Source organism: Larus michahellis, chromosome 19, assembly GCF_964199755.1.
Source record: "Larus michahellis chromosome 19, bLarMic1.1, whole genome shotgun sequence".
Lineage (NCBI taxonomy): Eukaryota > Metazoa > Chordata > Aves > Charadriiformes > Laridae > Larus > Larus michahellis.
The window spans coordinates 3817532-3845056 of record NC_133914.1 but is presented as its reverse complement, the minus strand read 5'-3'; the positions used below and the strand labels follow the sequence as shown (position 1 = coordinate 3845056).

General features: G+C 45.3%; 4 protein-coding genes across 10 annotated transcripts; 2 read left to right on the top strand and 2 right to left on the bottom strand.

Moving 5' to 3' along the window:
- Window positions 1-399: 399 nt before the first annotated feature.
- RHCE (Rh blood group CcEe antigens) lies at window positions 400-14031 on the top strand. 4 transcript variants are annotated; one of them, XM_074563080.1, is made up of 13 exons: window positions 400-580; window positions 1664-1813; window positions 2965-3039; window positions 3266-3409; window positions 4637-4823; window positions 5049-5199; window positions 5657-5798; window positions 8464-8624; window positions 8926-9063; window positions 9301-9431; window positions 11223-11302; window positions 12443-12516; window positions 13140-14031. In XM_074563080.1, exons 4-13 carry the CDS (start codon window positions 3277-3279, stop codon window positions 13164-13166), a joined length of 1224 nt encoding a protein of 407 aa, XP_074419181.1. In that variant the 5' UTR covers window positions 400-580; window positions 1664-1813; window positions 2965-3039; window positions 3266-3276; the 3' UTR covers window positions 13167-14031. The 4 variants fall into 4 exon arrangements, with proteins under 4 accessions (XP_074419181.1, XP_074419182.1, XP_074419180.1 ...); XM_074563081.1 differs by lacking the exon at window positions 400-580 and having other exon boundaries at window positions 1674-1813; window positions 2965-3089; XM_074563079.1 differs by lacking the exons at window positions 400-580; window positions 1664-1813; window positions 2965-3039 and having other exon boundaries at window positions 3184-3409.
- Window positions 14021-18988, bottom strand: TMEM50A (transmembrane protein 50A). Of its 4 annotated transcripts, none has more exons than XM_074563085.1 (7): window positions 18857-18988; window positions 18268-18371; window positions 17748-17860; window positions 17279-17346; window positions 16986-17078; window positions 15631-15691; window positions 14021-15340 (listed from the first exon to the last, which is right to left on the bottom strand). In XM_074563085.1, exons 2-7 carry the CDS (start codon window positions 18358-18360, stop codon window positions 15295-15297), a joined length of 474 nt encoding a protein of 157 aa, XP_074419186.1. In that variant the 5' UTR covers window positions 18361-18371; window positions 18857-18988; the 3' UTR covers window positions 14021-15294. The 4 variants fall into 4 exon arrangements, with proteins under 4 accessions (XP_074419186.1, XP_074419187.1, XP_074419188.1 ...); XM_074563086.1 differs by having other exon boundaries at window positions 18491-18963; XM_074563087.1 differs by lacking the exon at window positions 15631-15691.
- Window positions 18850-24423, top strand: RSRP1 (arginine and serine rich protein 1). The gene is made up of 6 exons (XM_074563083.1): window positions 18850-19313; window positions 19514-19569; window positions 20810-21433; window positions 21771-21925; window positions 23148-23231; window positions 23892-24423. The coding sequence occupies exons 1-6, from the start codon at window positions 18982-18984 to the stop codon at window positions 24075-24077; spliced, it is 1437 nt and encodes a 478-aa protein (XP_074419184.1). The 5' UTR covers window positions 18850-18981; the 3' UTR covers window positions 24078-24423.
- An 847-nt stretch (window positions 24424-25270) lies between these two features.
- Window positions 25271-27248, bottom strand: SYF2 (SYF2 pre-mRNA splicing factor). Its single transcript, XM_074563084.1, has 7 exons — window positions 27150-27248; window positions 26948-27055; window positions 26545-26670; window positions 26194-26311; window positions 25994-26084; window positions 25722-25820; window positions 25271-25614 (listed from the first exon to the last, which is right to left on the bottom strand). Exons 1-7 carry the CDS (start codon window positions 27210-27212, stop codon window positions 25449-25451), a joined length of 771 nt encoding a protein of 256 aa, XP_074419185.1. The 5' UTR covers window positions 27213-27248; the 3' UTR covers window positions 25271-25448.
- Between the last annotated feature and the right edge of the window lie 277 nt (window positions 27249-27525).

Genomic DNA, 27525 nt, shown 5'->3' with positions numbered 1-27525 from the left:
GGGGAAAGGCAGACGGACGGCCGAGAAGGCCCATCGCCGCATCAGAAAGTTGGTCCCGCCCCACGCTACGGGTTGGCCCGCCCACGGGCTTGATTGACGGCCGCGAGAGCCAGTCAAAGACAAGGATCCGTGAATTGATGGTTTGTGGGCCAATCACTGAGCAGGCTTTGTTCTTCTCCCGCCTACTGTCCTTCTGGCTGGCTCCCGCCCCGCTTTGTGATCGACAGCAAGACCGCCCAATAACACAGACAAATAGAAATAAAAGGACAGCTCAGCTATCCATTCGGAAACGGAAGAAGGAGGGCTCAATTTCCTCTGTCACCGTAGCACTCAAGTACCGCCCCTCACGCTTGATTGACAACCTCGCTGACAAATAGGCTACTGGGAAAGGGAAAGCTCAGTCTCAGGGTGCAAAGGCAACAGGAGGCAGCTCGTCGCGCTCTGCGCTTCCCCCACAGCGCGGTCCTGTGGCAATGCCTCGCCGGAGGGTGGCAAAAAAACCCTCGGAGTGACTGACGGACTCTTCCAGCCAATAAAGGACGTATACAACAGAGTGACAAGCCATCGGCCCAATCGCGAGGCAGGAAACGGGGGGAGGCGGTTTTTTTTTCCCCGATCGGCCCAAAGACGGACGGTGGCTGGAGATGGGCCAATCAGAGGCCGTGAGGGGAGACGGCCTTCGGCCAATGGAAGGCTAGTCCCTAAGGGAGGCCTGCTGGGAGGGGCGGGTGTTCAGCCAATGGGAGGCGAGGGGCGGGGCGAGGCCGTCCCGCCGCTGCCGCCGCGCGGGGCTGCCTAGTCACGGCCGGGCACCGCCCCCTCCCTGTGTGGCCGCCGGTTCGAGGCCCGGGGCCGCGCTTTGGGCCTCCTCACACGGGGGACGCTCCGCAGAGCGCCCGCCCCAAGGCCTTTAACCCCCTTTGGACCGTGGAAACCGTGAGGAAACCGATGGTGGCCTCCGAACCTGAGGGGAGGCCGGCCCCGGCCCCACAGCCCGCCCTTTGGCTGACAGGAGGGTGGTGGCAGCCAGGGCAGGCCGCGCCTCTCCGTCATCCCTCGTCTTCTCTGGCCTCGCCCGGGGCTGGGCTGGGTGCCACGGGCCTGCCTCACCTCTCTGGGGGATAACGGGCCTCCCCGAGCAAGGGTCACGCTGAGCCTGCAGAGTGTGGGTGCGGATATGGCGTTAAAACAGGCGCGGAGGAATGTATGTGAGGCGGCTGGTCCCCATGGCTGTGTCGATGGGTCCGTTCGGCTGGCAGCGGAGCTCTGATTTGAAAGTTATTTTGTATTTCACCTGTTCTGAGATCACTGTCTGTCTGGGAGGGAGTTTAAGCTGGAAATCTGAGTATCAGCACTTAGAGTGTAGCATGTCATCCTGAGGGAAAAACTTGGGTAAATTCCTAGCTTTTGGTGTATTTTAGCTGAGTGTTAATGCCGACAGGGGATTTGGTAACGAGTGTCAGAAGAATTGTGTTCGTTTGACCAAGGCGAAATGGTGGGAAGGGTTCTGGGTCGTTCTTACCCCGAGTACGAGTCCTAAGGGTTTGTCTTGCAGGAAACAGATGAAAACTAATTAGATACATTGCATTTATATATCACACAAAGACACTGCGTCAGTTAGATAAATCCGTTTCTAAGTTGCTGTTACCTTTCTCTTATCTAGAGAAAATTTACCAGGCGTTCTGGTTCTGGCTGAATTACCCCCATGATCACAGAATTCCCGTGAGAAGGAGCAGAATGTAGGTCTGGCTGAAGTCGGGGCAGCGCTCTGTACGTCTGGGGAAGTCCTTTAAATGTTGTTTCTGAAATGAGGGTAAGGATTCTTAACTTACTGTTTTATTAGGCCTAAGTAAAAGCTGTTAAAGCAATTTGAGAACTGCACGTGAGGAAGGTGCAATTTATCACCACAAATGCAAACCTTTCTCAGATGGCTTGAAAAACGCTATTGTGCCATATGCCTGGGTTTGCGGGAGCAATGTCCTAAAATATAAGCGAACTGGAATTTTTCTGTATTTGTGTTTGTCTGGTACATATTTCTGTCACCAGTAGGTGGCTTTCTACCCATTTGTATGCGCTGTTACCATCTCAAACCCCAGCATGCAACCCAGCACTCAGTTTGAAGTAGCCTTAAAGTAGAAAGTCTGAGCTTTAATTACCATACTTTAATCTTCTGGACTACCTGAACAAAGAAGGGTTCAGTTTACCAAAAGTAGGGTGAATACTGAGAAGACAGTTATGTTCATATTATGGATTCATAAATTGTCCTCAACAACCATATAATCTTATCTAACGAGTTATGATGTCTGTTCATAGGGATACACTGAACATAGTTAGCTTCCACCGTATAGCCCTGCTCCTGTGCATGAAATGCTCACTCTAATGGCTCCTGCTTTATAAAAAACAATAACAACAAATAAAAAAAGCTTGTGTCTTACTAAAATGCTCTGAACCCATAAGGCCATGGTTACCTCGTAGCCACAATGTGGTAATAGAAGTTGATACACTTCTGGATGAAGGTTGGATCTGAATTAAAGAAAGAACCAGGAGGGTGTAGGTCTGTGGTTTCATTCTCAATTAAAAGCCTGCAGCTTCCTGGCCTGGGGATTAACCAAGGTCTTCCAGAGTGTTCACTGTAGCTGTTTCCAGAGCCATGCTCTAAGCAATAGACTAATCTCACAAGTAGCGTGGGAAATGCTGCACCACATCTGTGCGTCCAGAGAATCTTGATTCTCTGGCGTTGTGTTGTATTCATCACATATGAGAGGGTTTGCTGTGGGACATGGGCGTAGAGCTATTGCCTAACCAGCCGGAGAATCGCATTGAGAATCTCACAGGACCTTCCCCAACCTTTTCATGAAGAGTCTTGAGTTTAGGAAGGATAAGAGCAATGTAAATAAATAATGATTTTGCATAAACTTCAACACCCTACTTATGAGTCGGTCTTCTTCGTTGCTTGCCGTTTAGCTGATACGCAAGGCTCAACAGCAGCTGAAGTGGTGTGTGGATGGTATCCTGGCGCATTACAGTAGTGACAGCTTGGTACGTCTGCGTTCATGAGTACTTTTTGAGTTCAGTCTATGTCAGTTGTGGTAAGTTTGGGCCCCTGACATGGCACAGATAAGGAACTGTTCCTTGCTGACGTGTCTTGGGCTTTTTATCTCTCTGAGTTTTTATTCCTGCCCCCCCACACCTCCATTTCTATTGGCTTGAGGTTACTGGAGTATTTTTATAGAAAAAAATATTAATGTGTTTGTGTTTAATGTAGTCTAGTGCACGATGTCTTCTAATTACCGCAACTTCCGAAACAACGTGCCATGGCTAATCCTTTTTCTGGAAGCTGTCTTCATCGTCCTCTTTTACTTTTTGTTCTCACATGGTGATGAATCCAGATCAACGGTCTCCTACGCCGGTAAGATTGGCAGCCTTGCTGTGAATGGAAGGGTTAATGTGTGCTTTTGTTTTGCAGTGCAGTAGAGATGGGATTCGGCAATTTTGTGTATTTGTTAGTGAGAAGTAGAATGTTTTACCGCCCTTTTAAGTACCCTACCTTGCCATGTATGGTGTGCATTTGTTTATATCAAAACAAAGACAGTGAAAGAAGACATAAGTGGTGGTCTGTTCTCTGCTGCCTGTTTGTGGTAATCTTGACTCTTACGAACGTAACAAACTTTTGACGGCAGGCACTGCTCCGTGTTAAGTGCCGAACTCTGTGAGGTCTTGGCATACAAAGATGTTGTGCTAAAAAGTAAGAATTCAGGATGGCAGTATTTTCCATTTGAATGCTTGATGTAAATAAATGAAGTTAATACAGTGGAATTAAGGGTTTAAATATATTCTGGAGATGTATTTTGTGCATCGATCAAAGCAATGTGTTAGCAGATTATGCTACGGCCATAGTGTGCAATGTATTTACAGTGTTGTGCGAATATGAGCTGATTAATCGTCATGACATTCTTGTATTCCTCTCCCTGTTTTATAGCTCGAAAAATGAGATCTGCTTACTGGCAGTTTGATATTTTCCTGTGTGTAGAGGCCAGCACAACCATACGAGGGTATGACCGTTAGCATGTCCCAGGGGACGCTTCCAGGCCTAGAGATCCAAGAGCTTGTACCTTGAACAGCCTCTGCCTTTTCTGAAATGGGGCTGGTAACCATATTGAACTACTTGTACTGCTATTTCTGTTCCCGTTCCTTCTACCCAGATGAGGACATCATAGGGGTTTCTCTTTGTAACTCATGTCTTCCCTTAATGCCCTCAAGGAATGAATCAGCACTAGTTCGCAGTAACTCTTCCTGAAAAGTCCAACTTAAGCTCTTTAAATTCACCTCAGGAAAAATGAATATCCAAATTCCATTGATTAAATGTACTTCATTGCCGTCCTGATTTTTGACCCCTCAACCCCCATCCTATGGCATCCATTCTGATCCCTTTGTAAAATTAAATTCAGCGTCAAAGATATTGTTTTTCTGATTACTTATAAGCTCTGTAATTCTTTACAAGTACTAAATAATAATGGCACCTGAATTTTATCTGAAGTCTACTTAGTTAATTGTGATTTTTTAAATTTATTTTTTAACCAGAAATCCAGTTTGCATTAATAATGTCACTGCTGTCTTGGTCTTTTCTGTCATGCAGCTTTTCAAGATGTCAACCACATGGTAATTTTTGGATTTGGCTTTTTCCTGACATTTCTGAAAAGATATGGGTTTAGCAGCACTGGATTCAACCTCCTGATCGTTGTACTTGGTGTCCAATGCTCTGTGCTGATAGAAAATTTATTTTATTTCCTTCTTGAAATACCACACGAAGATGGTCTGAAAAGGTAATTAGTTCGTTTAGAATTGGAATAATCTAGAACTGCTGATTGCTGTTTGTGGAGGGTAATGCCCGGTTATGTGAACCTATTTGCAAATTAGCACAGTCGTATTTGCAGGCATTTTATAAGGCTTTGGGGTTTTAAGTACATTTTACTGTCTGGCATTCTTCCTTTATTGGTGCTGGTGTGGTCCTGGTACAGATTTTTCTTTCTTTCTTTCTTTTATTGCAGAATAACAAAGGCTGCTGTGAGTATAACTGCTGTGGTCATCTCCACTGGAGCTGTTCTTGGGAAGACTAATCCTGTGCAATTAATTCTGATGACAGTTGTGGAGATAATAGTTTTCCATATGAGCAGATGGATCAACAGAATGTACCTGCAGGTACCGTAGTATGATTTCCAGGCACATCGGGGAAAACTTCACTGGGACTCTTGAATATTGCCTTTGGGTGGTTTGTTAGTGCTCTGCTGACAGCAACATCAGTGTGTTTTATCTCATCTCGGTTAGATTGTGGCTATGTTTTCATTAAGAGATGAAGTCTGACTTTGGGACTATACTTAAGGACATCGGACTCCAAGCCCTGCATACTCTATATGTCAGACCTGCATTTAACGTACAATGTAAACATGCCCCAAACTCTCCGTATATGAATTGTGTGTTTATGAGCTACATTGAATTCAGAGAAGTTAATCTCGCATTAATAACTCGTACATAAACCGAGGGACTGTGAAAATAAATTGTTTATAGGGAGATCACATGAGCAACTGTATCAGGAACTGCACCAAAGGCTTCCTGTGGGATGAAACAAACGACAAACTTGGTTATTCTGTTGATACAGGTTCCAGATGATGTTGGCATGATGCATGTTCACCTGTTTGGAGCTTACTTTGGTCTGGCAGTCTCCTCGTGCTTCCCTGAGCCGTCACCAAGGTCTGAGAAGAATGCGAGTACCCCGAAGTCGGCTTTGTTGTCAATGTTGGGTAAGGCATTTGCTTTAACGTCTCAGACAGAAGAAGAGATTGCAGTGAGAACATAAGGAATGTTTCTGGGGGCTGGCTACAGCGCATTGAAGCTTTTGCATCCAAAGCGCAGGTCTGAATGCAGCCGAGCGTAGAAAACTGCTGCTGCTGCTGCCATTTGTGGTTTCTGACAGTGAGGTGGTGAGTCTCAGCGTGTTTCCCACCAGGAATATAAGCTGCTCCTGCAACGGCTGTGGCTTAGTTTGTTTAGGTCAGTCTCAGCACAAAGGCTATGCCAGATTAACCGTTCCCTCTCCCAGCTAAATTGTCCCCTTTGGGCTTGTCTAGGTATATTGGTAAGGGACCTGCGCACCGAAGTTGAGGTCATTACTTGTATTTCAGTAGCGCTCACAGTTCCCAGCTGGAGCTAAGGCTCAGTTTTGTTTTGCAAGGTGCTGTACAGAGATATAAAAAGGCAGTCCCTGCCTAGTAATGTAAATGAAAAGATAAAAGCCTGATGAAGGGTGGGGAATATGGTACAGACAGGCACATGAGAAAGTATCTAAGCGATGATAGACTGACAGTATGGCAGTTCCATTTTTTTCTTAAAGAAGCAATTTGGCTTCTTTATGACCATGATTTCTGTTGTGTAACTGCCACGAGCCGACCTAAGATCTTTCTGCAAATGACCACAGAGTCTAATTCTTGGCCAGTCTTCGCCCAGTTGAGGGAAAGAGAAATTTAAATGCTGCTCTTTTGAGTCCCTGCAGTTCTTGCTTTGCTGGAGAATTCGAGATCAGTATTTTAATCTAACTCATCAAGACACTGTTAAGCCTTCATTATAAGTTTAGTGCAGCTTGCTACAACCAAGTGCTTGCTATTTGGAGTAATTATATTGCCATGTCTTGAATAATTCCTGAGGTAGCGTGGGTAGAAAGGAGCAACTGAGCAGGCAAGTTCCTTGTAGATCCTTTTTGCATCCTGCTTTGAGGGCTCTGTGAAGGGTGCTGAGGTCTTCACCTGTATTTGGACTCGGGTCGTGACAGTGTTATTTCCATAGCTGAGCAGATACACATAAGAAAGCCTCAGTGGAATTAGTAGATTTTTTAAATATTTTTTTTTTTTATGGCTGACCAACTACTAATCAATGGGAATAAGATTGTATTTGCATGGATCATTCCACCAGTCCTCACTGCTACCATTGGTTTTGAATTGCCAAAATGGCCTCTCCTGTCTGAGAGGCAGGTTTATCGCTGCCTTGGTGCACTGAAAGGGTGAAAATTAGCAATGGAAATTGGATTTCAAGGAGCCAAGATAAACTTGTACAAAAGCAGTAGCTGCCAGGGTTGGTAGAAGCTGGAATTAACCATTGTGCTTTGTTGTGACAATGCCCGTGTCACTTCTTAATTGACTTGAACAAGAACGCTTCCAATTTTACTGTCAGGTGAATTGCACAAGTCTCTGGTAGCTCTGTGGCGTGGAGAACAGAACATTAACTATGGAAGTTGACTGGACAGCAACAAATGACTGAACAAGGCAAAATAAACTGTTGCTTGTTTGTGTTCTCATCTGTACACTTAGAGCTATGCACAACCCCGGGAGCAGAGGCACAGGGTGCAATGTGTAGTCCAGCTTGGCTTAGTGTGAAGCCACCTACTTCCCTCTGCTGGTTGGAATTTGATCACGTATGAAAGGATGTATCCTGCCAGGCACTGAAGTTGTTTTATAGAGGCTGAGATTCCTAAATGCTGACAATTAGGGGCCAGGTCATAGAAGCAGAAGAACCTGTTTTCATTCCTATTGTCAGCGAAGCCTATGTGGTCATGACAGCGTAACACTGCAGTGATCTTACAGGAGGAAAGCGAATTGTCCTGTTGGACCCATATACTAGGGAGTAGCTATCTGGTAGATGACTCTTTTGCAAGTAACAAGAAATGTAAGCTGTGTATAGCTGAGTTGGTGAAGCACGATCACCTCAGCTCAAGCTATTGGTCTTTAGCCCTCCTCTGGAGTAATCCTAGTAGAGGTAGAGGGGATTCTGTTCTGATGGTCCAGTCTTTCCTTTTTCTCTTCAAACCCTGCCAGGAGGCAAGACAAGCAGTACTAGTTGTACTGTCAGCCAAGGTAAAAGACATTCCAAAGTGTGCTTTGGTGGGGTTTTTTTATAGTGTTTTGTACCATGTGAGCTGTTTTCCTCCTTGGCTTGCTTTCATTCTCTCTTGCAGCTGGTTTTGAACAGTTATTCCCCAGTACCATAAAAAAGGAGCAGAAATTTTGGCCAAGGAGCAAGCCCTTGGTGCCTGTGCAGAACAGGCAGGATGCTGATTGTTGGAAATAAACAGTGGAGTTGTTCCCACTTGTATCTGAACCTGTGTTTAAGGGAACAATAGATAGGACACAGCTGATGTTAGAGGTGTTCTTGAAAAGAGCATCCTACCTTCAGCTCTGTGAAGGATGAGGCAGATGTTGGTAGAGCTGTGCTTGACACTGCAGTGCTATGTTTCTGGGAAGGTGTTGGCACAGCAGGTCATTCTCAGGGCTGTCTGCACTGAGATGTTATCCTTTATTTAGAGTGCGGGAGTTATAGTGAATGCAAAATGTGGGCTGGAGCCCTCCAGAGGCAGCTGGTGATGGATTCACTGCGTTTTGGAGAAGGTAATGGTCGTTGCCTGTCTTTGTCTCCAAGGCACTCTCTTTCTCTGGGTGTTCTGGCCAAGCTTCAATTCTGTACTGTCTGAGGACAAAAAATGGGAAGTAACCTACAACACCTACTTTGCCCTTGCTGTGAGCGCTGTGACTGCCTTCACGTTCTCTGCTATGACCACAAAGGATGGAAAATTCAGAATGGTAAGACATCAGAGAAAATCACTGCATATATTTTTGTTACTCTCAGTGATGCACTGAAAGTATAATAGCTATTAAGCAAAAGCAAGTCCAGGTTTTCAGCCTTACAGTCATCATTAGCCTCACAAGCTGAAGCTGTAACTTAGAAATTATGTTCTTAGATTGTAATTTACAGTATAGAGAAGCCCAGATTCACCCTAAAGAGATCTCACTTGCATGAGAATAGCAATCTATGATATTGGGCTGCTATAAGATAAGTGATGACTGAATTCTGACTCCATGGTTTTGTCGTCCTATTTTACAGGCTCACATCCACAGTGCAGTACTAGCCGGTGGGGTCGCTGTTGGTTACGCAGCAAACAGAATCCGGTATCCTTGGATCGCGATGATTTTGGGTCTGCTTGCCAGCGTGATAACTGTATTGGGATCTTACTGCTTACAGGTAGTACTCAAAATCTGAAATTGTTTTTGTATAAGCTGTACAAACTTCCTCAATGTAGGATACCTCAAGGGAAACCTCTCTTTCAAAGGGATTAAACCTCGGAAACCTGAAGCCTTTTGAGCGAAATGCAGGATTGCAGCTTGCAAGACCAAAGTTCATTTTCTCTGTCTGTGATAGACAGCACGCTGTTGTCAGCTTGTGTTTCTGTGTATCAATTAAACCTTTTCTTCTTCCCAGAGATGCCTGAATCCTGCGCTCGAGATTCATGATTCCTCTGGAGTTCATTTCACTTTTGGCTTCCCTGCTGTCCTTGGAGCTCTTGCCCAGGTCGTGCTCTTAGTAGCAGAAAATGGGACTTTTTTAACAAGGTGCATAAATTCTTGCTATTAAGTAATAAGTAATGATTATTGTAGTATGCCTTAAGAAGAGTTCTCGTACATACAGAACACCTGAACAGCACCACAGGTAAATCATTTTATACTAGATAACCTAAGATAATCTCTGAAATCCCAAAAAGTCAGTAAAGAAGACTTTCAGAGTTGAGCAGACTTTGGATCAAAACTTCAATATTAGCTTTTGGTCCTGTTTTCTGTCTTTCTTTTTATTTGATATTAAATACAGCGGACATAGGAGATGAAGGCTGGGGATGTGCATCCTTCCAAGACTTAGTTTGGCTTTTGTGATGTGGTTTGGGGAGCTTTGTGTGCTAATACAGGGAGGGCAGAAAGCAGCATTTCTCTTTGAATGAGGCTTTAACTCGGAGTCAGGGGCAAGAATGCCGGTTTGGACTGAAGCCAGTCTGGACACTGAACTGGAAAATATACTTGGGGAGATACATCGAAAAGCTGAAAGGCTCGGGTAAGGTTATTCTCTATAGGTTGTTTTGATCTGGCACTGGCATCTCATTTTTGCAAATCAAGCTCGTGTCCTGTCATACGAAGTTGTCTGATTTCTCTCAGCTTAGGCAGGGATGAATCACAGTGCAGTATAAGGGCCTTGCACTTCTTGTCGTGTTCTTATTGAAACAAACAAATTTAATGAAGTTTTGGTACCACAATGATGGTGTCTAAGGGCAAAAGATGTCCTCTGAAGTCTGTACTAGGCTTCTGATAGGATCTCTTAAAACATCTAACCGCAGCTGCAGAGAGGTTTGAGAATAACGGAATTTTTGAGAGAGGTTTTCACGTAAAATGCCGTGTAGATGCAGATTCATTCACAGTCTTAATGCTAAATTCAGCTAAATGCTAAATGGGCGGGCGTGTTGATCTGCTTGAGGGTAGGTTGGCTCTGCAGAGGGATCTGGACAGGCTGGACCGATGGGCTGTGACCAATGGTATGAGGTTCAACAAGGCCAAGTGCCGGGTCCTGCACTTGGGTCACAACAACCCCATGCAGTGCTACAGGACTGGGGCAGAATGGCTTGAAAGCAGCTCGACAGAAAAGGACTTGGGAGTGTTGGTTGACAGCCAGCTGAATATGAGCCAGCAGTGTGCCCGGGTGGCCAAGAAGGCCAACAGCATCCTGGCCTGTATCAGGAATAATGTGGTGAGCCGGACTAGGGAAGTGATCATCCCCCTGTACTCGGCACTGGTGAGGCCCCACCTCGAGTACTGCGTTCAGTTTTGGGCCCCTCGCTACAAGAGGGACATTGAGGTGTTGGAGCGTGTCCAGAGAAGGGCTACAAAGCTGGTGAGGGGCCTGGAGGACAAACCTTATGAGGAACGACTGAGGGAGCTGGGGTTGTTTAGCCTGGAAAAGAGGAGGCTGAGGGGAGACCTTATCACCCTCTACAACTACCTGAAAGGAGGTTGTAGAGAGATGGGGGCTGACCTCTTCTCCCTGGTGACAAGTGATAGGACGAGGGGAAACGGGTTCAAGTTACGTCAGGGGAGGTTTAGATTAGATATTAGGAGACATTTTTTCACTGAAAGGGTTATTAAACATTGGAATAGGCTGCCCAGGGAGGTGGTGGATTCACCATCTCTGGAGGTGTTTAAAAAAAGGGTAGATGGGGCACTTAGGGACATGGTTCAGAAGTGGCTCTTGTCAGGGTAGGCTAAAGGTTGGACTCGATGATCTTAAAGGTCCCTTCCAACCTCAACAATTCTATGATTCTATGATTCTAACTTTAAAGGTGAAACACCTGTTTTGCTTTTCAGTCTGGGTTATTCGGTCATGTTTCACATCGGTGCCTTCTGCGTGACCATCAGCATGGCCTTGATAACGGGTCTTATTACAGGTCAGTATTAAAAACCACATTTCGGTAATATCTTCCTCATTTCCTCAGGGCAAGGGGTATGTCATCGTATTACACCCGCCATCATGTCACTGCGACCCTTTGCAGAAAGAGGGGCTCTGGTTTAACTGGGGCTCTGAAGTGTGTCTCTATGGGTAAATTATTTGTAGAAGTCATCATGGGAAACAGGAGCGCCAGGGACTCTTCAGAGCCAGTCTTTTGAAGAAGAGATGTATTCAACGTAAATAACCCAGTAGCACCATTCTTTCAGCGGTGAAGTTTATTTTAACGGAGGCTTAACAGCTGCCTTCAAATTTCAGCCAGGAGATGTGTGAGGATGGAAAATATTTTCACATTTGGGTAATGTCTTAGTGACAGAAAAATGCTATCGAGAGCTTGTCACTTTTTAGGCCCGTTGGTACAAATCTGCAACGTTTCAGTAACATCGGTAGCTCGCTTGCATCAGCCGAGCACGAGGCCTTTGATCGCTGGTGGTTTGGGATCATCGGGGCTCATGTGTTTCCCATGTGACATTCTGGTTTGTGGCAGCTGCTGGTTTTCTATAGCTGTTAATTCTGTCTTGAATAGAAGATAAAAGGCAGACAAAAATTGCTGTGAAATACACTCTAAAATGATTTTTTTGTTGTGCTTTAATTGATCTGAAACCTTTGTGTTACCTTAAGCGTAATTAAGAAACTGAGGCAATCAAGCAGATTTTTAAAAAACATTCAGCTAAAATAATCAAACATTCAGTATTTAACCAATTGTTTAAAAATCCAGGTGTTTCCATCTGAAGTCCCAAGCTAACAGTGCTGATAAGCCCGAGTGCTTTAAACACACAGGCGTTTTTCATGCAAGACGTCAGTAATTTTTGATGTCTTTTTAGAATCCGGCAGGCTGTTTGATGGGGTTTTACCTAGAGTAATTCATTTGTAATAACACAAGCCTTGATCCTGGCAAGCTTCTCTTTGCGTTTAAGGTCAGCTTGAGTCGAGGGGCTCTGCTGAAGCATTTCGTTCTGAATTTGTATTTTGATCTACGTTACGTGTGGTCGCGTGTTACTGAGAAACCTCCGTTTACACACAGTCTTCCCCTTTCCCTGATGTATATATTTATGTTGGATATCTGTGTTTTTACAAATAGGTTTAATCTTAAACCTCAAACTGTTCAAGACCACCCCTGTAACAAAGTACTTTGAAGACCAGTTTTATTGGGAGGTGAGTTTCAATGTAAAATTAACTGTGTGGGAGTATATATATAGCACCTTGTTGACCTCGATGAAGAACTTTAGGTATTTGAATTTAAAACAAAAAGTGGCTAATTCCATTTCACGGAACATTTTAGATACCCCGTTTGAAATGCACAAACTGTTCCCACGGTTGATTCAGAGCCTGAACATTACAAATGTGTGTTGTGTTCAGCGAGGATTGTCAGCGCTGTTGGTGGGGCTGAATCTGGGGCTAAATCTGAAATGGTGGTGTTTGTTGAAACATAGTTTTAGGTGCTCAGACACGCTCTGGGCCTGCCAGCCCTAGCCTCCGGGCTTCGTACGCAGCCCCTGAGGAGACTTGAGCAGCGTCTAAGAGAGGGATTTTTAGAAGCCAGGGAGTGGAATGAAAGATGCTTTTTATGGCCGTGGTGGGTACAGAGTGGCTGCACAGTCTGGTGCACAAACACCGGCCTTGGGCACCTCTAGCTGCCGAGTGTGATGCTGTATCTGAATTACCGAAAAAATAAATGGATAAAAATAAGCTTCTAATAAGGTTTTTCATTGCCATTTTTGTGTGTGTGATGATTTGATGCATAAAATGTTCTGATACAAGAATGTTTGTCTTCGCAGTTTCCCCATTTGGCCGTCGGATTTTGAGTGGAGGATCCCAGATGACAGATGTGACCAAGATAAGCTTTTCCCGTTTGCCACTAGAGAAAACGAACAGCTGTGATGGGTCGAAAGAGCACTTAAAGGTCAATTCTCAGGCTCCAAAAAAGCCAACCCAATGGACACTCACAAAATTAGTAATGAACTGTTTTAGTTATTCTTGAAAGATACAGCGTATAAATTCACAGCTGCAAACTTAGAATGAATTTAGCTTTTCTGCTCTCATGGGCTTACCTTACGTACTTTTTTTGTAGGATATGTGCAAAGAAGTTGGCTGCATTCATTGCTGTAATGGCTTATCAATCAAAATGCTTGGAAACTTTAAACTATTTCTAGCTCCCAAGTTTAAAAGCCGAAATATGTATTTTGAAGTATAATTTTTCAAGGAGTACATACTCATTGGTATCTAGCGAAGCATTAAAGTACTTGTTTTTAAGCTAAATTAATTCTGTTGAAGGCCTTGTTAAGCAAGGATTTTATGAGTGAGCTGGATCAGGGCCAGAACTCCGCATCTCGCCAGACTGAACTCTCTTGAGTTATCCGACTGTTTAAAGAAAAATCTGTAATTATTTGGCTCGGGCCCGCTATTTGGATGTTTGAAATTGTTCTGCTTGTGAATGGTGCCCCTGAAATCAGTGATGTTACTCGTCTGTATTTGGCAGCAAACCTCAGCCCAGCCTGGCCGCACAGTTGAGCTGTTTTACTCAGAGGTGGGAACTGATGGGGCAGAGGATGCTCTGCAAACAAACCCTTGTTTTTAAATGGATTGTGATCCGCAGCATTTCTTGTTTTCAAAATAGTTGATAAAAACCTCTTTCAAAAATGCTTACATAATAAAAAAGTTGAAATTTGATTGTTTTTATTTATTCAGCACACTAGCTTAAAAATGAAGTAATGAGGAAAGATGTCACATTGAAGACAAAGCGTGAATTGTTTGATGTTTGCTGCAGTGATGCACGCTGACCTCAATTCGTTCAGCAGGGATGCGGCAAAGTGGATCACTGCGAAGTGTGAGACAGGTTTCAAGTAATGAAAAATTACTTGCAGAGGAAAGGTCAGTTTTTCTTCTTTCCAGGTCGCAGACTAGCCAGCGATCGGCTGAGTTCATCCACCAGCTGCCAGGGATGTTCAAGATGCACATTCACACTTTTGCATTATCTCCCAGTTAACACGTACTGCCTCTATAATAGGCTCAATTTGTGTTCTCCACTTTAACTTTCCAGCAACTAACCCGAAACTTCTGCACCACAAATGACTTCTGCTGTTTTCTCACAGGAGTGCTTTTAAGGAATAGTTTTGTATTCCCTCCCTTTTCCCCACGTCTCTTATCACTGATTTTTTTGAGCAACAAGCTTAGGTGAACGTATAGGAAAGGGCAGATAACAGAAGAGCTATCTGAAGCGACCAAAATTTTCCCTGGTAGTGGCTGTTCCCTCTTCCTGGAGACACAACTCTGATCTGAAGAGTCTCTTCCTTTGTTTTACAGCAGTTAGAAAAGAAAGCTTTGTGGATGAGTTCCTTCCCTCTAGAGCCACTACGCAATTTGTACTTGTGCCTCTACAATGTCATCCACAGCACCAGCAAGTTGTTACTCATTATTGCCATAGAATAAATTAAATATTCAGGGAGGGGGAAAAAACATCCCAAAGCAGCATTGCTCTGTATTATGCAAGAAAAGCCACACACCAATAAGTTTTGAAATTGAAGAAATGGTTATATTGCCCAGATATAGGAAATATTTAATAAATATATGTTAAAAAGTTGGTTTAAAGCATTTTTAGTAAGTCTTGGATTGTAAATACCATCATAGAAACAGCTGGTTAAATACATCCATTTTCCACTACACTACTTGTAGCAAACATCGTATCATAAAAGTGACTTCCATTGTTACTTGTAGCAATTGCACATTTGTCAAAAACATGACAACATTTAAATCAACGTACAAGAGTAAAAAAATTAATCAGAATAGAACCGGAATTTTTAGTGCTATGACTGAAGTTTGCCTTGTTTCATCTTTAGACACAATTGAAGGTCACTGTTTACAAAACGCTTTTACAAAATCTTGGGTCTGTGCAGTTAAAAACCCAGCATGGCCAACGCACTTCCACAGGCGTGTTCATTGCCACAAATCTTCCGTGCGACCAAATTTGAAGACCAGTCCTCTGTTTAAAAGAGAATAAAGGGACATGAGTACATAAGGGAGCAAATCAAATACCTAGGATTTTAAATACAGGATTTCAGGGAGCAAGTTGTAGCATTTATAAATCCAATTCCTGGTTCTGCAACGAAACCTATGCAGAGAAATCCCAGAAATCTACTGCCTTTCCCAGCAGTTTATTCCCTTTTGCCTAGTTAAAAAACAGGGCTTAAGAAAAAACAGATTACTGCAAGTTTCAGTTTTAATCATTTTAAACCAATTAGATAAAAAATAAATAGAGGAAGATAGTCTTACCCAAAAAAGATGAATGCATTCTGGAAAAACACAGCTATTCCTGGGTATACTACTGGTTTTTCTAAACAAAGAAAGAATCTCCGTGAATTTCTGAAAAGTGATTTTCAAGAATATCCCATCTCTGACATTTCAGAAACAGGAAGCTGCGCTACATTAGCAAGGATAACCAGTCTCGCTTAACGAAGAACTCGTGGAGTCTGTGCCCTGGAAGCAGTGGTAAGGAGCTGCGTTTGACAGAGGGGTCCATTACAACGTAGGATTCCTGACCAGGTACAGGGTGTAGTGACAAGAAACTCTCTGTGCTGGTGCTACCGCATGACAAATCTGCCGCAGCCAGAATGCAGACAGCCCCGTGCAGCTCACAGACCCCTTTCACTCTCTATCAAAATGGTCCCCTCCAATCTCGGTGGCTCAGTGGGGAGACGCAGACGACAAGCATAAGCCTCACCCCACTGGAAACTTAATGCAATGGCTTTTGTGCCCCCTCCTCTCCCAGTCATTTATCTTTCCAAATAAAAGAAGCCTCGCCTGTTGTCTAACCAAAAATGCGCATCTCAAACGCAGTGCTCATAAAGACTGTAATTATCATCACAGGGGACTGCACATCCTGTTTGGAATGCATGTGTGTCTAAGTATATATACCTATAGAGTCATACATAATGACAATATGCAAAATGAGAGTGCACATTAGTGGCACTATTACTCACCTAGGTTTTCCCAAAAATCCCCTGAGAATTGAGTAAGGCCAAGGCTGATGAGAATGTAAACTAAACAAAACCACCAATGTGCCCTGCCTGGTGTGAAATTCACTTCAGCTCCAGGTACACGTAGCAACTTTACATTTACTTAAACGCTCTTCCTTCCTTCTCAAAAAGAGACTAATTCCCTGCAGTTTTCATGCCTTTCTCAAGACTTGCCTTCACAAAAAGTGACTGTGGTACATGTTAAGGTATGAATTTAAACAGGCAATTTGAATTAATTTTTTCCCTTTTGCTAATTTAGCATATAGGCTTTGAGAGCAATTTGCACAAAATCAGTAATTTTTATTCTGGGAATAAGTGTTGACCCAGGGAATTATTCCCATATAACTGCAGCAGTTTAATCGTATCAGTACAGTTCCCAGGTGACCAGGGCTTGTGCTTCTAATGAGGCTAGCTGGAAGTTCGTGACTTATAAGTAGATAAAATCCACCCCAATAACAGTAGATAGTGTGGAACAGTGGTGCACAGGAAACCAAAATATTAAAACTGGTCTTGCCTAGAAACTATGCAAGAGTAAGTTCCAGAATTCAATGGTCTTTTAAAATATTTAAACTTTCAAGAACAGATCAGGCCACATTCCATGCTGTATCTTACCTTTAACAACATAGCCTCCAAAAAGGATCCACATGGAAGCAATCAGAGATCCAAAAGCCATCATAAACCCAATGAACAGCCAGATCCGAGCACCTTGAAAAGACGTAGGAATGTTTTGTGTCCGAGTACACACATGTGTGACTTACTTTCAGCATGCTTTTTGTTTTGGAGCACCTTCTGTCACACACCACAGCTTTGCACAGACACACGATGGGCACACTGGTTCTTACAACTCTTCCAAGACTTCACGGCTGCACAGATCTGTCGCTACCCCACAGCCCACCCTGCCGTACCTGTTTGGCCCAGACAGCCTTCACTGTAACTGTCCCCCCGCACTTGTCCATTAGACACCGCATTGATCCTGTACAAGCAAAACAGGGTAAAACTGGGTAAATGCAAGTAAAGCAAGAACTAAGTGTTTACAAAACAAGAGGAGGAACTTCTCAGAAACCTATATAAAAAGGATGATCTTGTATTTCTTGCATTTTCTAGCATTTTTTTTTAAGAAAGGTGACAAGACTAACACTTAAAAAGCATTTCTCCAAAGATGAATATGACTTGGACCAGTATAACACAATTTTTTTAAAAAATGGTTCCTTACTATAAATATCAACAAATATAAGAAAGATATTAGAGATACTCAGATCGTAACTTGATTTGTTATTCTTAATTATATTTCCATTTAAAGACTATGCATTCTTTTATTAATTGTGTAAAATAAGTTCTAGGAGTATGTAGCTCTGATCAAGAAATCACACTTACATTAGGAATGCAATAGTGGCTATAACCCCACAAGCATGGTAGGAATGGTTGAAATCTTCCACTTTTGGGTATTTTACAGCTGCATCTATGATTATCCACCAACCTGTAAAAAACTATTAAAAAAGAAGAAAGAGCACAATAGCTTAAAATATGGATGCGAGCCTTTTAATACTATATAAGATTCTCTAGAAAAAAAAGTTAATATATGAAATCATTCTTATGGTCTCCAACACAGTCAACTGATAACATAACTAGTTTTGCCACCAACTTAGGAACAAGGTTAAATACAAAGCCAGAGATTTACCGACTCCAACAGTTATCACACGGGTAGAAGCTGTGAAACCTAAGTAACACGTGGTTGCAAGCACCCAGCACAGATTTTGTCGTTAACTCTGCTGCTACATACAATGATGTTTCCCTGTTCTTCTTTTTGCTTCCAAATGACTAATAATTTTTAGCTCATCGACAGCTGACAACATCTAAAAAGCCCGAAAGCAGTGTTAAGAGAAGCTGTACGTACCAGCACTCCCGCAGCAACAGAAGCGATCGTGTTTCGTTTCTCTCCCCAGTCAACACACTCCGAGCACCTCAAGCTCTCAAGAAAACCTGACATTTTTCAGCGCTCTGAAGACACAGAGAAGAATAAAGGACATTTCTTTCCAAGAGGAAACCCATCACGCATTGAGGGCTGGCAGGCAGCAAGGCGCATCGTGCCAGGCCGCTTAAAACTGCAACAAGACTACCTGAAAATCCCACAGCCAGGGTCCCTTCCTGAGGGACGAACAGCTGACAGAGCCTGCCCACCGACACCCACCCGGGACACGTCTGGCGAGGCGCCGGCCTCGGAGCTGAGGCCAAGACAGCTCCGGCCCCGGAGCTGAGGTGAAGACAGACAGCTCCGGCCTCACAGCTGAAGCGAAGGCACCGCCGGCCTCACAGCTCCGAGCTCTCAGAGGGGGCCCCGTCGCCCTCCCGCGCCCCAGGCCGGACACATCCGCCGGGGCTACGGCCATCTGGGAGGGGGAGAAGGCGTCGGCCGAGCCTCCCGTTCCGCCCGGGGAGCTCCACGAGCTCCACCATCCCCGCCCCCCCGCGCCCGCCGCGTTTACCTGAGGGCGGGGAGGGACCGTTGGCCGGCGGCTCACCGGCGCGCGCAGCAGCCCCAGCCCAGCCGCCCTGCGCTGCGCACGCGCCGCGCCCCGAGACGGGGCGGCCCAAACGGCTCCTTCTGCGCATGTGCCGCGGTGCCAGGGGCCGAGGGGGGCGGTGGCTGCCAGCGCGCACGCGCGGGAAAGGCGCCGGCCCTCTGCGCACGCGCATTGGGTGCCGTTACGTAAGGGGAGGGGGGTTCTGGAAGGTTCTGGGCTGCCCTCAGTCGCTGCTGAGAGGCGGTAGCGGGTGGCGGCTGCGAGCGCTGTGTTCTGCCAGGGCTCAGTTGCGGCTTGTTTCCCGGGTGGAAGGAGCCTGGCCGGTCGCTATGGGGGTGACTCACGAAGCGGGGCTGTCTCCTCAGGCGTCGCCGGTGGAGCAGGAGCCGTGCGGGGGAAGCCCGACTGGCTGGCGGCGGTGAGTCGGTGGGGCACGGCGGGAGCAGCTCCTTGCGGCTGCTGGCTTGGGCTGGGGTGTGCTCACAAAAAGCGGTTCTTCGGGGCGGAGGGAGGGGGGAGGCTGTTATTTGGCTTTACTTGGCGTGCTGGGGGGCCGCCGTTGCGGGCTGATGGCGGGGTGGGGGACATGCATTATTCACGGCTTTTTCTTATTTACAGAAACGATTTGGTCTCTCACGGGAACCGGCACCGGGGGTGCCCGGCGGCTCCGAGCGGTAAGTGCCTGTAAGCGGTCTCTGAGGCGAATTCAGCCCCGTAACGCCTGGGCGGGCGGGGAGCGCGGTCTCTCCGCCGCTCTCCTGGTGGCGGCCGGTTGTGTGAGAATAACGGGAGGTGTGCGCAATGTGTCGTAAACGCCGGTGTCTTGTTAACTTAACGATGGGAGGTGGGGTGGCGTTTCAGATCGGAATTAATCGGTTGTTTCGTCGTAGCTGCGCCCTGTATAGTGTGCGTGCCCTTGGCCCTCGTTTAGAGGTGAAGTAGCGAAACTTCAGCTTTAGTAGCAGCAAGGGGAATGTTGCTTACAAACTCGTGTAGAACCTAGTACCCCGGATCGATTTCAGTAAGGTTGTAAGTTTTACTTGGTTTACAACGATGGAAACTTTGTGATGAAGCAAGCTTCCTTAAACTGCAAAGTGGTGACATAATGCAGGGTTTAAGCAACGGAGATAAGATAGTTACACCCTAGAATACAGTAACCTTTGTAGATATAAAATGGCTGCCACTAGCAAGGGACAGCCATTTTAATTATTAATATGTAACCTTAACATGTATTACACCCTCTACGAGTCATATCCAGTGAAACATTAGCTGTATTTTTTGCTAGTTATGTAGAATGTTTTTAAAAGCAGCTTGGTGCATGCTCTGCTGGCGTGTGTGGAGTTCTGTGCAGGTTGTTTTTTAATGTGATACAGTCAAGGAAGTGGCTGCTTTGTATCTTGAAGGTACTTTTTTTTTTTTCCTGTCGGAGGAAAACAGTTGAAACTTAACCTCCCTAGAACTGCATGAGAAAATCATTCAGTTCATACTGATCTGGAAGGCAAATGGTTATTTTTGCATTGTAGATGCAATAGACTGCATTTAGAATAGACTGAAGATAAAATACCTTGAAAATTCTGTTAGGAGGAATAAAAGATGTTAACTCACATCCTTTTCACAAAGGTGTGTGCCTACCTAGCAAATGAAGTGTATTAAACATTAAACTCTCACAAACAAACCTCTTTTCAAAATTCCACATAGAACTACTCATGGTTTAAACTGAAGCCTTTTCTTATTCCACATAGAAGACTGGCTACAGGAGAGGAAGTGGCAAAACTTAAAAATGTCATGTGCAAAATATGCTGATAAACTGGATGAGAATTGTTGGTGTGCTTAATTATCCTTGAACTCTTTGCCTGTGTATCATAACTGTTGTTGCTGTATAGATGATTAGCTTCCCCTTCCTCACCACAACAGGAACAGAGACTGGGTATCAGAGAACAACAATAAAAACAGAAACAGCTTCTGAAAGTGCTTGCGTGGAGAAAACGGTGGTTACAAAAACTGATGATATGACAGGCTTCATGGATGACTTAACCCTCAGCTCACCGAAGAAAAGAGAGTCGTCTTTGAGATCCAAGAGAAGTTGTGATAGGTCATCAACAAGGTCATCTAGCAGATCTTCTTGCAGTTCACAGTCCAGTTCCAGTAGTTCCTCTTCAGCTTCCTCCAGGAGTTGGAGCCGGTCTAGATCAAGGTCATGGACAAGAAGAAACAGTTCCCGAAGGTACAGAAGATACTCTCGTTCATATTCCAGAAGCCGGTCGAGATCACGTGGCTACAGGAGGTACCGAGGAAGGTACCATGTCAGGCACTACAGGAGGTACCACCGCTCTCCTCCAAGATACAGATCACGCAGCAGGTCATGGTCTCGTGGAAGATCGTATTACAGAAGGTCCTATTCGAGAAGCAGATCACGTTCAAGAGGCCGAAGATACTATGGATTTGGGCGAACAATATATCCCGAGGCTTACAGGAGCTGGAGAAGCAGGTCACGAACAAGATCTCGGAGCAGATCACCCCTCCATTTGAGTGAAAAGGGTACTTTTTTTTTTAAGACTTCAAGAACCTCAAAATGTACAACTTATTTTAAGCAGTCGAATTCTCATTTGTTTACTTGCTTTATAGACTGTAACTAGTAGTGGCAGTGTGGAAGGAAATTCTGCATGGTTATAAAAATGTATTTAAAAAAATAGTAGTTCAGAGCATGTTCTTTGCACTTCAGCTGAAGCTAAATCTTCAGTTCTGATGGAAATTCATCACAGTTGATGCTTACGTAGGTCTAGTAATAGTAAACCTGCAGTTTTTGGGCTTGCATGGGTAGGTATGTGTTGATTTAAACATAAGAGAATTACATTACTCTTTTTTCCTCTTGTAGACAAGAGGGAACTCCTGGAAATTGCGAAAGCCAATGCTGCAAAAGCGCTGGGAACAGATAACATAGTCTTGCCAGCAAGCTTGAAGATCCTTACTCCTTCCAAAGAGATAAAAAATGAAAAACAAGAACATGAGGATCCTGGAGAGTCAGCTGAGGTAAGTATGAACTGGAGTATTCTCAATGAAAAGGTAAACACTTATTAAAATTTGTCTCTTGCATGGATGTGTCATAGTCTTTAACTGTGGAGTCAGTGATTATGAATTCAAGCCCTTGAACAAAAACATCAGATTTGCCAGAGAGTTTAAAAATTACTCCAAAAATCAGTGTAGACTTTGCTTTAAGCTGTAAGGACTATGGACTCCTAAGAGGTGGCTAAGCCACTGAGTGCCTGCAGGCTTTCCAGTAGTGATAGGTTGGGAAGGAGAGGTGAATTTACTTTGTTCTTTTGAGTTGTTCTTCTAATAAGATACTGCCCATTAATGAGACTAGTTTATGTGGTTTTGGCCTAAAACAAGGAGTCTCCTTAACAAACCTAGTGAATGTTGTGGTGATTTTTTTTTTAAAGGTTAAATCTTTCAACCCTTTGAACTGTTAAAAGCTTTTCATGTGCAACAAACTGTTTCCCAGAAGTTACATACCCAAGCACACAATGCATTTTACATACTTTATTTCTGTCTTATAGAAATCATGACTATGGTTCCAGACATGATGAAGAAAATCTGTTGGTAATTAAGGGACTTGTGGGCTGTAGCTGCTGTGAATTTAAGGGAGGGAGAAACTTGAGCAGCTTAAAACTGAATTTTAGTTTGACTCTGTTGTTATAGCGTGTTAACCTGATTCATGGTAAATACAAAGCTGCAATAACTGTTACATCGATCAGATACTGCTATTTCAAATGGAAGTAAATTTACTAAGGGTTTTAGACAAATGGTACAGGCATCCCTTTCATAATATATGCAATATATTCCAGATGTTGAGAGAGTACAGAAGAAGAGGCCTGCATCACTTGCAGATAAGTTTATTGTCATTATCCAAAGCTCTGCAGGATGGATATGCAAAACTTAATGCAACTTAACTCCACCAGTACATGTCATTGTATGGCAGTCCATGCTCTGAATCGTTTGAATCCTTTCTGAAACTGTAACTGGGGCATGGATATCAGGTCACATGTGAATTGGCACAATGACATTGGTAACGATACTGAATGCTTTTCAAATTGAGTTCCACATTAATCTGTTAGCATATTTAGTAGCTTACAGCTACTTTTGATGTAAATAACTGAATCAGCTCTACCAGAAAGTTCATACTCTGTAGTAATTGCCTTAACTCGCATGGAATACTGTATCCTCCCACTGAAGCTGTTGTGCTCTTCTCTAGCAACCCAGAAGACTTGCAGAAGACATGACCAAAAGTGGGATGGAGAGAGCAACCATACAGAGAAGCATTTCTTTCAGTCCTAATGTAAGTGTGACTTCCCAAGATGGAACTCCAGTACTTCGCACTCCCCGGTGTTAGGCTTTTCCCAGTGTTGGTTGCCAGATAGGGTACAGTGTTCAGCCGTCCCCAGGAAAGCAGGGCTCCATCATGTGCAGTGATGACTTGGGAAGGCAAAATGCCATAATTCCAAATGTCCCCCCCTTCCTTCATTGTCCAGCTTTATATGAGCGTGATGTCTCATGGTGTGGAATATCCCTTTGGTCGGTTGGGGTCAGCTGTCCCGGCTGTGTCACTCCCAGCTTCTTGGGTGCCTGGTTGGCTGGCCAATATGAGAAGCTGAAAAGTCCTCGACTGTTCAGCAACAACTAAAATATTAGTGTGTTATCAACATAATTCTCATCCAAAATCCAAACCACAGCAGTGTACCAGCTGCTAGTAAGAAAATTAACTCTGTCCCAGGTGAAACCAGGACAGTGGCTTGCCCCAGGAGTGGAGTGCTGCAAGTTTCATGTTTAGATACATTTTAGTAATGCAGAACTAAGGAAAAAGCAACTTCACAGAATCCTGTGTCAACACAGTGTATGAAAACATTTGTCTTATCAGCACAGATAAACCCCTTAACGTTGACAAGTCTTAGTATGTTCCTTTTCATTCTAGCATTTTAAAGGCAACTTCTTTTTCCAGAATACAATGGCAAAACCAGTACTGCAGAAGTCAGTGAGCCATGTTGTTAAAGAACCTGCGATTTCTCCCGGAAGAGAAGAGGATAAAAAGGGAAGCCCCTATGGGCAATGGGTTCCTGTCAAGAAGGAGGAGAAGAAGACATTTTTAAACTTCTCACCCAAAAGTGCACTGTTCCGGGCACGCTAGCCATTTTTTTTCTCGCTGTCTCATGACTGCAGCATTATGCATATGTCAGTAGTGAGATCTGACATTTTCTGATCAGGTTGAAGACTTGTTAATACTGAGTATTTATTTTGAGATCTTGATTTTTGGAATCTTAGGTTTCTCTTTCAGATGTAGAGCATGGTGATCCAGAAGCCGCAGATGGGAATCTTGTGTATATTTGTAAATATTTTTGTATTGCTTTAATGGACTAGAACTTACAGGTGGGTAACTTTTTCTAAACAATGGTTCGGTAGCTGTTATTTTGAACTCTTGACTTACATTGTGTAACTGTTTACTTCAAGTAAATAAACTTTAGTTTTTCACTGGCCTCTCTGTGTGTCAAGTGTTAGATCTGTGTTTGGTGGTATGCTGACTCTGTGCTGTACGTGGGTATTTCCAGGTATAGCTTTTCCTTCCCCTACTGCTATCCGGGAGTGCAGCAGAATGTAACTTCTGTGTTGTTCTGAAAGGAAACCTTTATTCTGGAATTGCTCCTGCTGGGGCTGGTTCAGGGCCTCTGGAGGAACTTCCCCAGATACCCCTCTGCATGTGGAGAGTGTGTCCGGGATGTAAACCCGACTGCTCTGTGCGAAGCCGTTGCCCTGCACCTGAGCGGCTGTCACTTCTGCTGACTCCTAATGCCGAGCTTGGCTTGGTGCTGCCTTGTGTTGTGATTTAGGTTGCTTTAAAAACAGCTCGGGAAGCTGGTGGAGGGGGTGTTGTGACACCAAGGGTACAGGTGATGCTGCTTGTAGCTGCAGAATGTAGCAGTACAGTGCGCTCAGCTGCATGGCTGGCACCGACCTTTTGTGAAGAAGAGCATTGCAAGCATGTCAATGTGCTGTTGCATGCTTTTGGGAGCAGTTAAACTCGTATTTTGTAAAAATAAAATAAACTCACTTGTTGACTCTTCTTGTCTTGAAGCTTCTTTAAGAAATTACGGCAAACAGACTAAGAATTATGTCTTTAAGCAACCTGAGGCTAATGCTTGAGATAAACCCTCTTCCTTGCCCCCTTGGTGAGGAACAGCCAGTTTTGCTGCCTGGGGAGGGGACAGCTGTGCTGTGTGAGTGCTGCCCCCAGGAGAACTCTGACCTCGGGCACGGGACAGGCAGCTGGGGGTAGCTCTTGCCAGTCTTCAGCCACTGAAGAATGAAAGCGAGCTGTGTTCTAAATTAAGTATAAGAGTTCGGGTTTATTTAAAACATGAAATTGCACAAGCTGGTCACTTCCACGAGTATCTGTTACACAAATTACTTCTACAGCTGCAAATTGCCTGCAGAAATCTCCCTACCAAAGGAACAGGTAAGTAATGCTGGGAGATGTTCTGCGTGCTCTGCGGGAGACGGCAGCTCAGACGGCTGTTCCCCTCTCCAAGTTCTGTTTAATCTCGGCTGTGTACTTCCCGTAGAACCTCTCCGCCTTCTTGTTGAACTTGGCGTTTCTCTCGTTAATGTAGTCGATGTCCGCATCGTCGTTGTAAGGGCGCCGGCGACTGTATTTTTCACGCTTTTCAATTCTGTAAGGCAAAGGGCAGCGATTGAAGACCTGAGGGTGACTCCTGTGGCTCTGATTACACAAAACCTTCCCATCGGACACATCTGTTTTATCTTAGCATTTACTTACTGCTTTTCAAGATCTGCGACCATCCTGTCCACCCCTTCCTTCGACGGCACGTGAGTTCCATGGAGAAGACTGTCAGATGTGGGATACAGCGCTTCGCCGCTGGACAAGAGGAACAGGAGGGCAAGCACTTTACACATGCATTTTAAAGACTAATTAATATTACAGTGTATATGAGAATAGGCACGTACAGAAAGGATTAGTTTGAGTCTTTAGTGTTTGTCTGTGGTAATTCTACATTATTAGCAATATCGGGTGACTGAGATCACACTTACTACTGCTCTTTCAGCTTCTCGTACTGCTCCAGGTCAGGTTTGATCTGCCGCGTCAGCCTCTGGTACTTGCGCAGCTGCGCAGCCGCGTAATCTTGGGAAGAAAAGGAATTTGTCTCGAGGTGAAGGTTTTTATTTCGCAGCTCGGTTTGCAGCAGAAATACTAACAAAGGGGTTCATCACAAACGCGGTTAAGCCATTACCTGAAAATCCCAGATCTGGATTTTTCCTCTTCTTTCTCCTTTCCCATCTCTCGGCATCCTCAGCGCTGATCTCCAGCAGTTTAACTCGCTCGTAGTCTTCTCCTCTCGCAGCACATTCCTAACGCCGCACAAAGAACACTTTGGTTTTAACAAGATAGCAGCTGATGATCAAACTTAGAACTGCCTAGATCAGTCCTGTCACCCTCTAGTGCAAGACAGTAATTTAGATCACTGGCAGTCTAATTAGCAGACGGATTTTTGGGGGGTAATATCTGTAGGAGCTCCCCATGAAGGTGGCCCAGCCTCCCTGCCAGCACCTGAATGTACGGGTGGCTGCAATTGTGTACTTACCTTCTTTTTTTCCTCCACCTTCAGCTCCCATTCCAGCCGAGCTTTTTTGGCTTCCCAGTTTGCTGGCAATTTTAGCCTTTTATCTTCTTCCACCACTTCTTGGTGATTCAGCTTGCGAGCCTCGTTCTAGGAACAAAACCCGTTTGTTACCGAACTTGGGAGACGCAGGGCAACCCTCCATCACGGAAACGAGAGCAAGGGAACCCCCGAGGACCACCGGCACCCGTCCTGGGAGGCAGCCAGGCCGCTGGGGACTGATCCCACCGCGTAAAACGCTGCTTTTGGGGTGGGAGAAGCGAATCGGTGACACAACCTTCCCCGGGAGCGCCGGGCAACCCCCGCCGCCCCTTCCACACCATTTCCCGGTATTATCGGGGGCTGCCCCGCTCCGGCCGCCGCGTACCCGTTTCATGTGGAGCTCACGGAACTTTCGCAGCCGCTCCTCCCGCTTCTGCGCCGCCGCTGCCTCCGCGGCCGTGCTAGGCCGCGCCTCGTCCTCCGAGCCCGAGCCCTGAAACAACCCACGCTCAGACACCGACACGGTGTCGGGGAACACCCCCCCACACACACCTTCTTCCCCCCGGCCCCCCTCGCTGCCGCCTCACCCCGCCATCGGGATCCGCAGCCGCCCAGCCGCTCAGCGCCGCCGTCGCCACCTCGGCCGCCATCGCGCACGGTGAACACTTCCGCTTCCGGCTCCCGCACTTCCTGCCGGGGAGAGGCCGCGGCGCTCGGGCGCCCCCTAGCGGGCGGGAGGAGCGGCCGCCCCTTCCCGCTGCTTTCCCCTCACGGCCGCAGCGGGGCCAGGGCACCCTCCGCGGCCCAGGCCGGGCCAGCCCCGCTGCGGGCTTCATTGCGGTGTGACGGGGGGAACGGCAGCTTCACAGGCTGGCGGGGGCCGGAAGGGCCCTCTGGAGATCATCCCGTCCAACCCCCGGCCAGAGCAGGGTCACCCAGAGCAGGTGGCACAGGAACGCCTCC

Bases quoted from the DNA above. Each gene is read 5' to 3' on its own strand.
- SYF2 (XM_074563084.1), bottom strand. From the start codon at position 27,212: ATGGCGGCCGAGGTGGCGACGGCGGCGCTGAGCGGCTGGGCGGCTGCG. The intron at 25,821-25,993 runs GTAAGTGTGATC...CCTCTTGTCCAG, and splicing joins GAGAAGCTGAAAGAGCAGTA to CGGCGAAGCGCTGTATCCCA. The intron at 25,615-25,721 runs GTAAGTAAATGC...TTTGCCTTACAG, and splicing joins GTCGCAGATCTTGAAAAGCA to AATTGAAAAGCGTGAAAAAT.
- TMEM50A (XM_074563085.1), bottom strand. From the start codon at position 18,360: ATGTCAGGTTTTCTTGAGAGCTTGAGGTGCTCGGAGTGTGTTGACTGG. The intron at 17,079-17,278 runs GTACGGCAGGGT...CGTCTTTTCAAG, and splicing joins AGGCTGTCTGGGCCAAACAG to GTGCTCGGATCTGGCTGTTC. The intron at 15,341-15,630 runs GTAAGACTATCT...TCTTTTAAACAG, and splicing joins AATGCATTCATCTTTTTTGG to AGGACTGGTCTTCAAATTTG.
- RSRP1 (XM_074563083.1), top strand. From the start codon at position 18,982: ATGTGCCGCGGTGCCAGGGGCCGAGGGGGGCGGTGGCTGCCAGCGCGC. The intron at 21,434-21,770 runs GTACTTTTTTTT...TTCCTCTTGTAG, and splicing joins CCTCCATTTGAGTGAAAAGG to ACAAGAGGGAACTCCTGGAA. The intron at 21,926-23,147 runs GTAAGTATGAAC...GCTCTTCTCTAG, and splicing joins ATCCTGGAGAGTCAGCTGAG to CAACCCAGAAGACTTGCAGA.
- RHCE (XM_074563080.1), top strand. From the start codon at position 3,277: ATGTCTTCTAATTACCGCAACTTCCGAAACAACGTGCCATGGCTAATC. The intron at 8,625-8,925 runs GTAAGACATCAG...CCTATTTTACAG, and splicing joins AGGATGGAAAATTCAGAATG to GCTCACATCCACAGTGCAGT. The intron at 11,303-12,442 runs GTCAGTATTAAA...TTTTACAAATAG, and splicing joins GATAACGGGTCTTATTACAG to GTTTAATCTTAAACCTCAAA.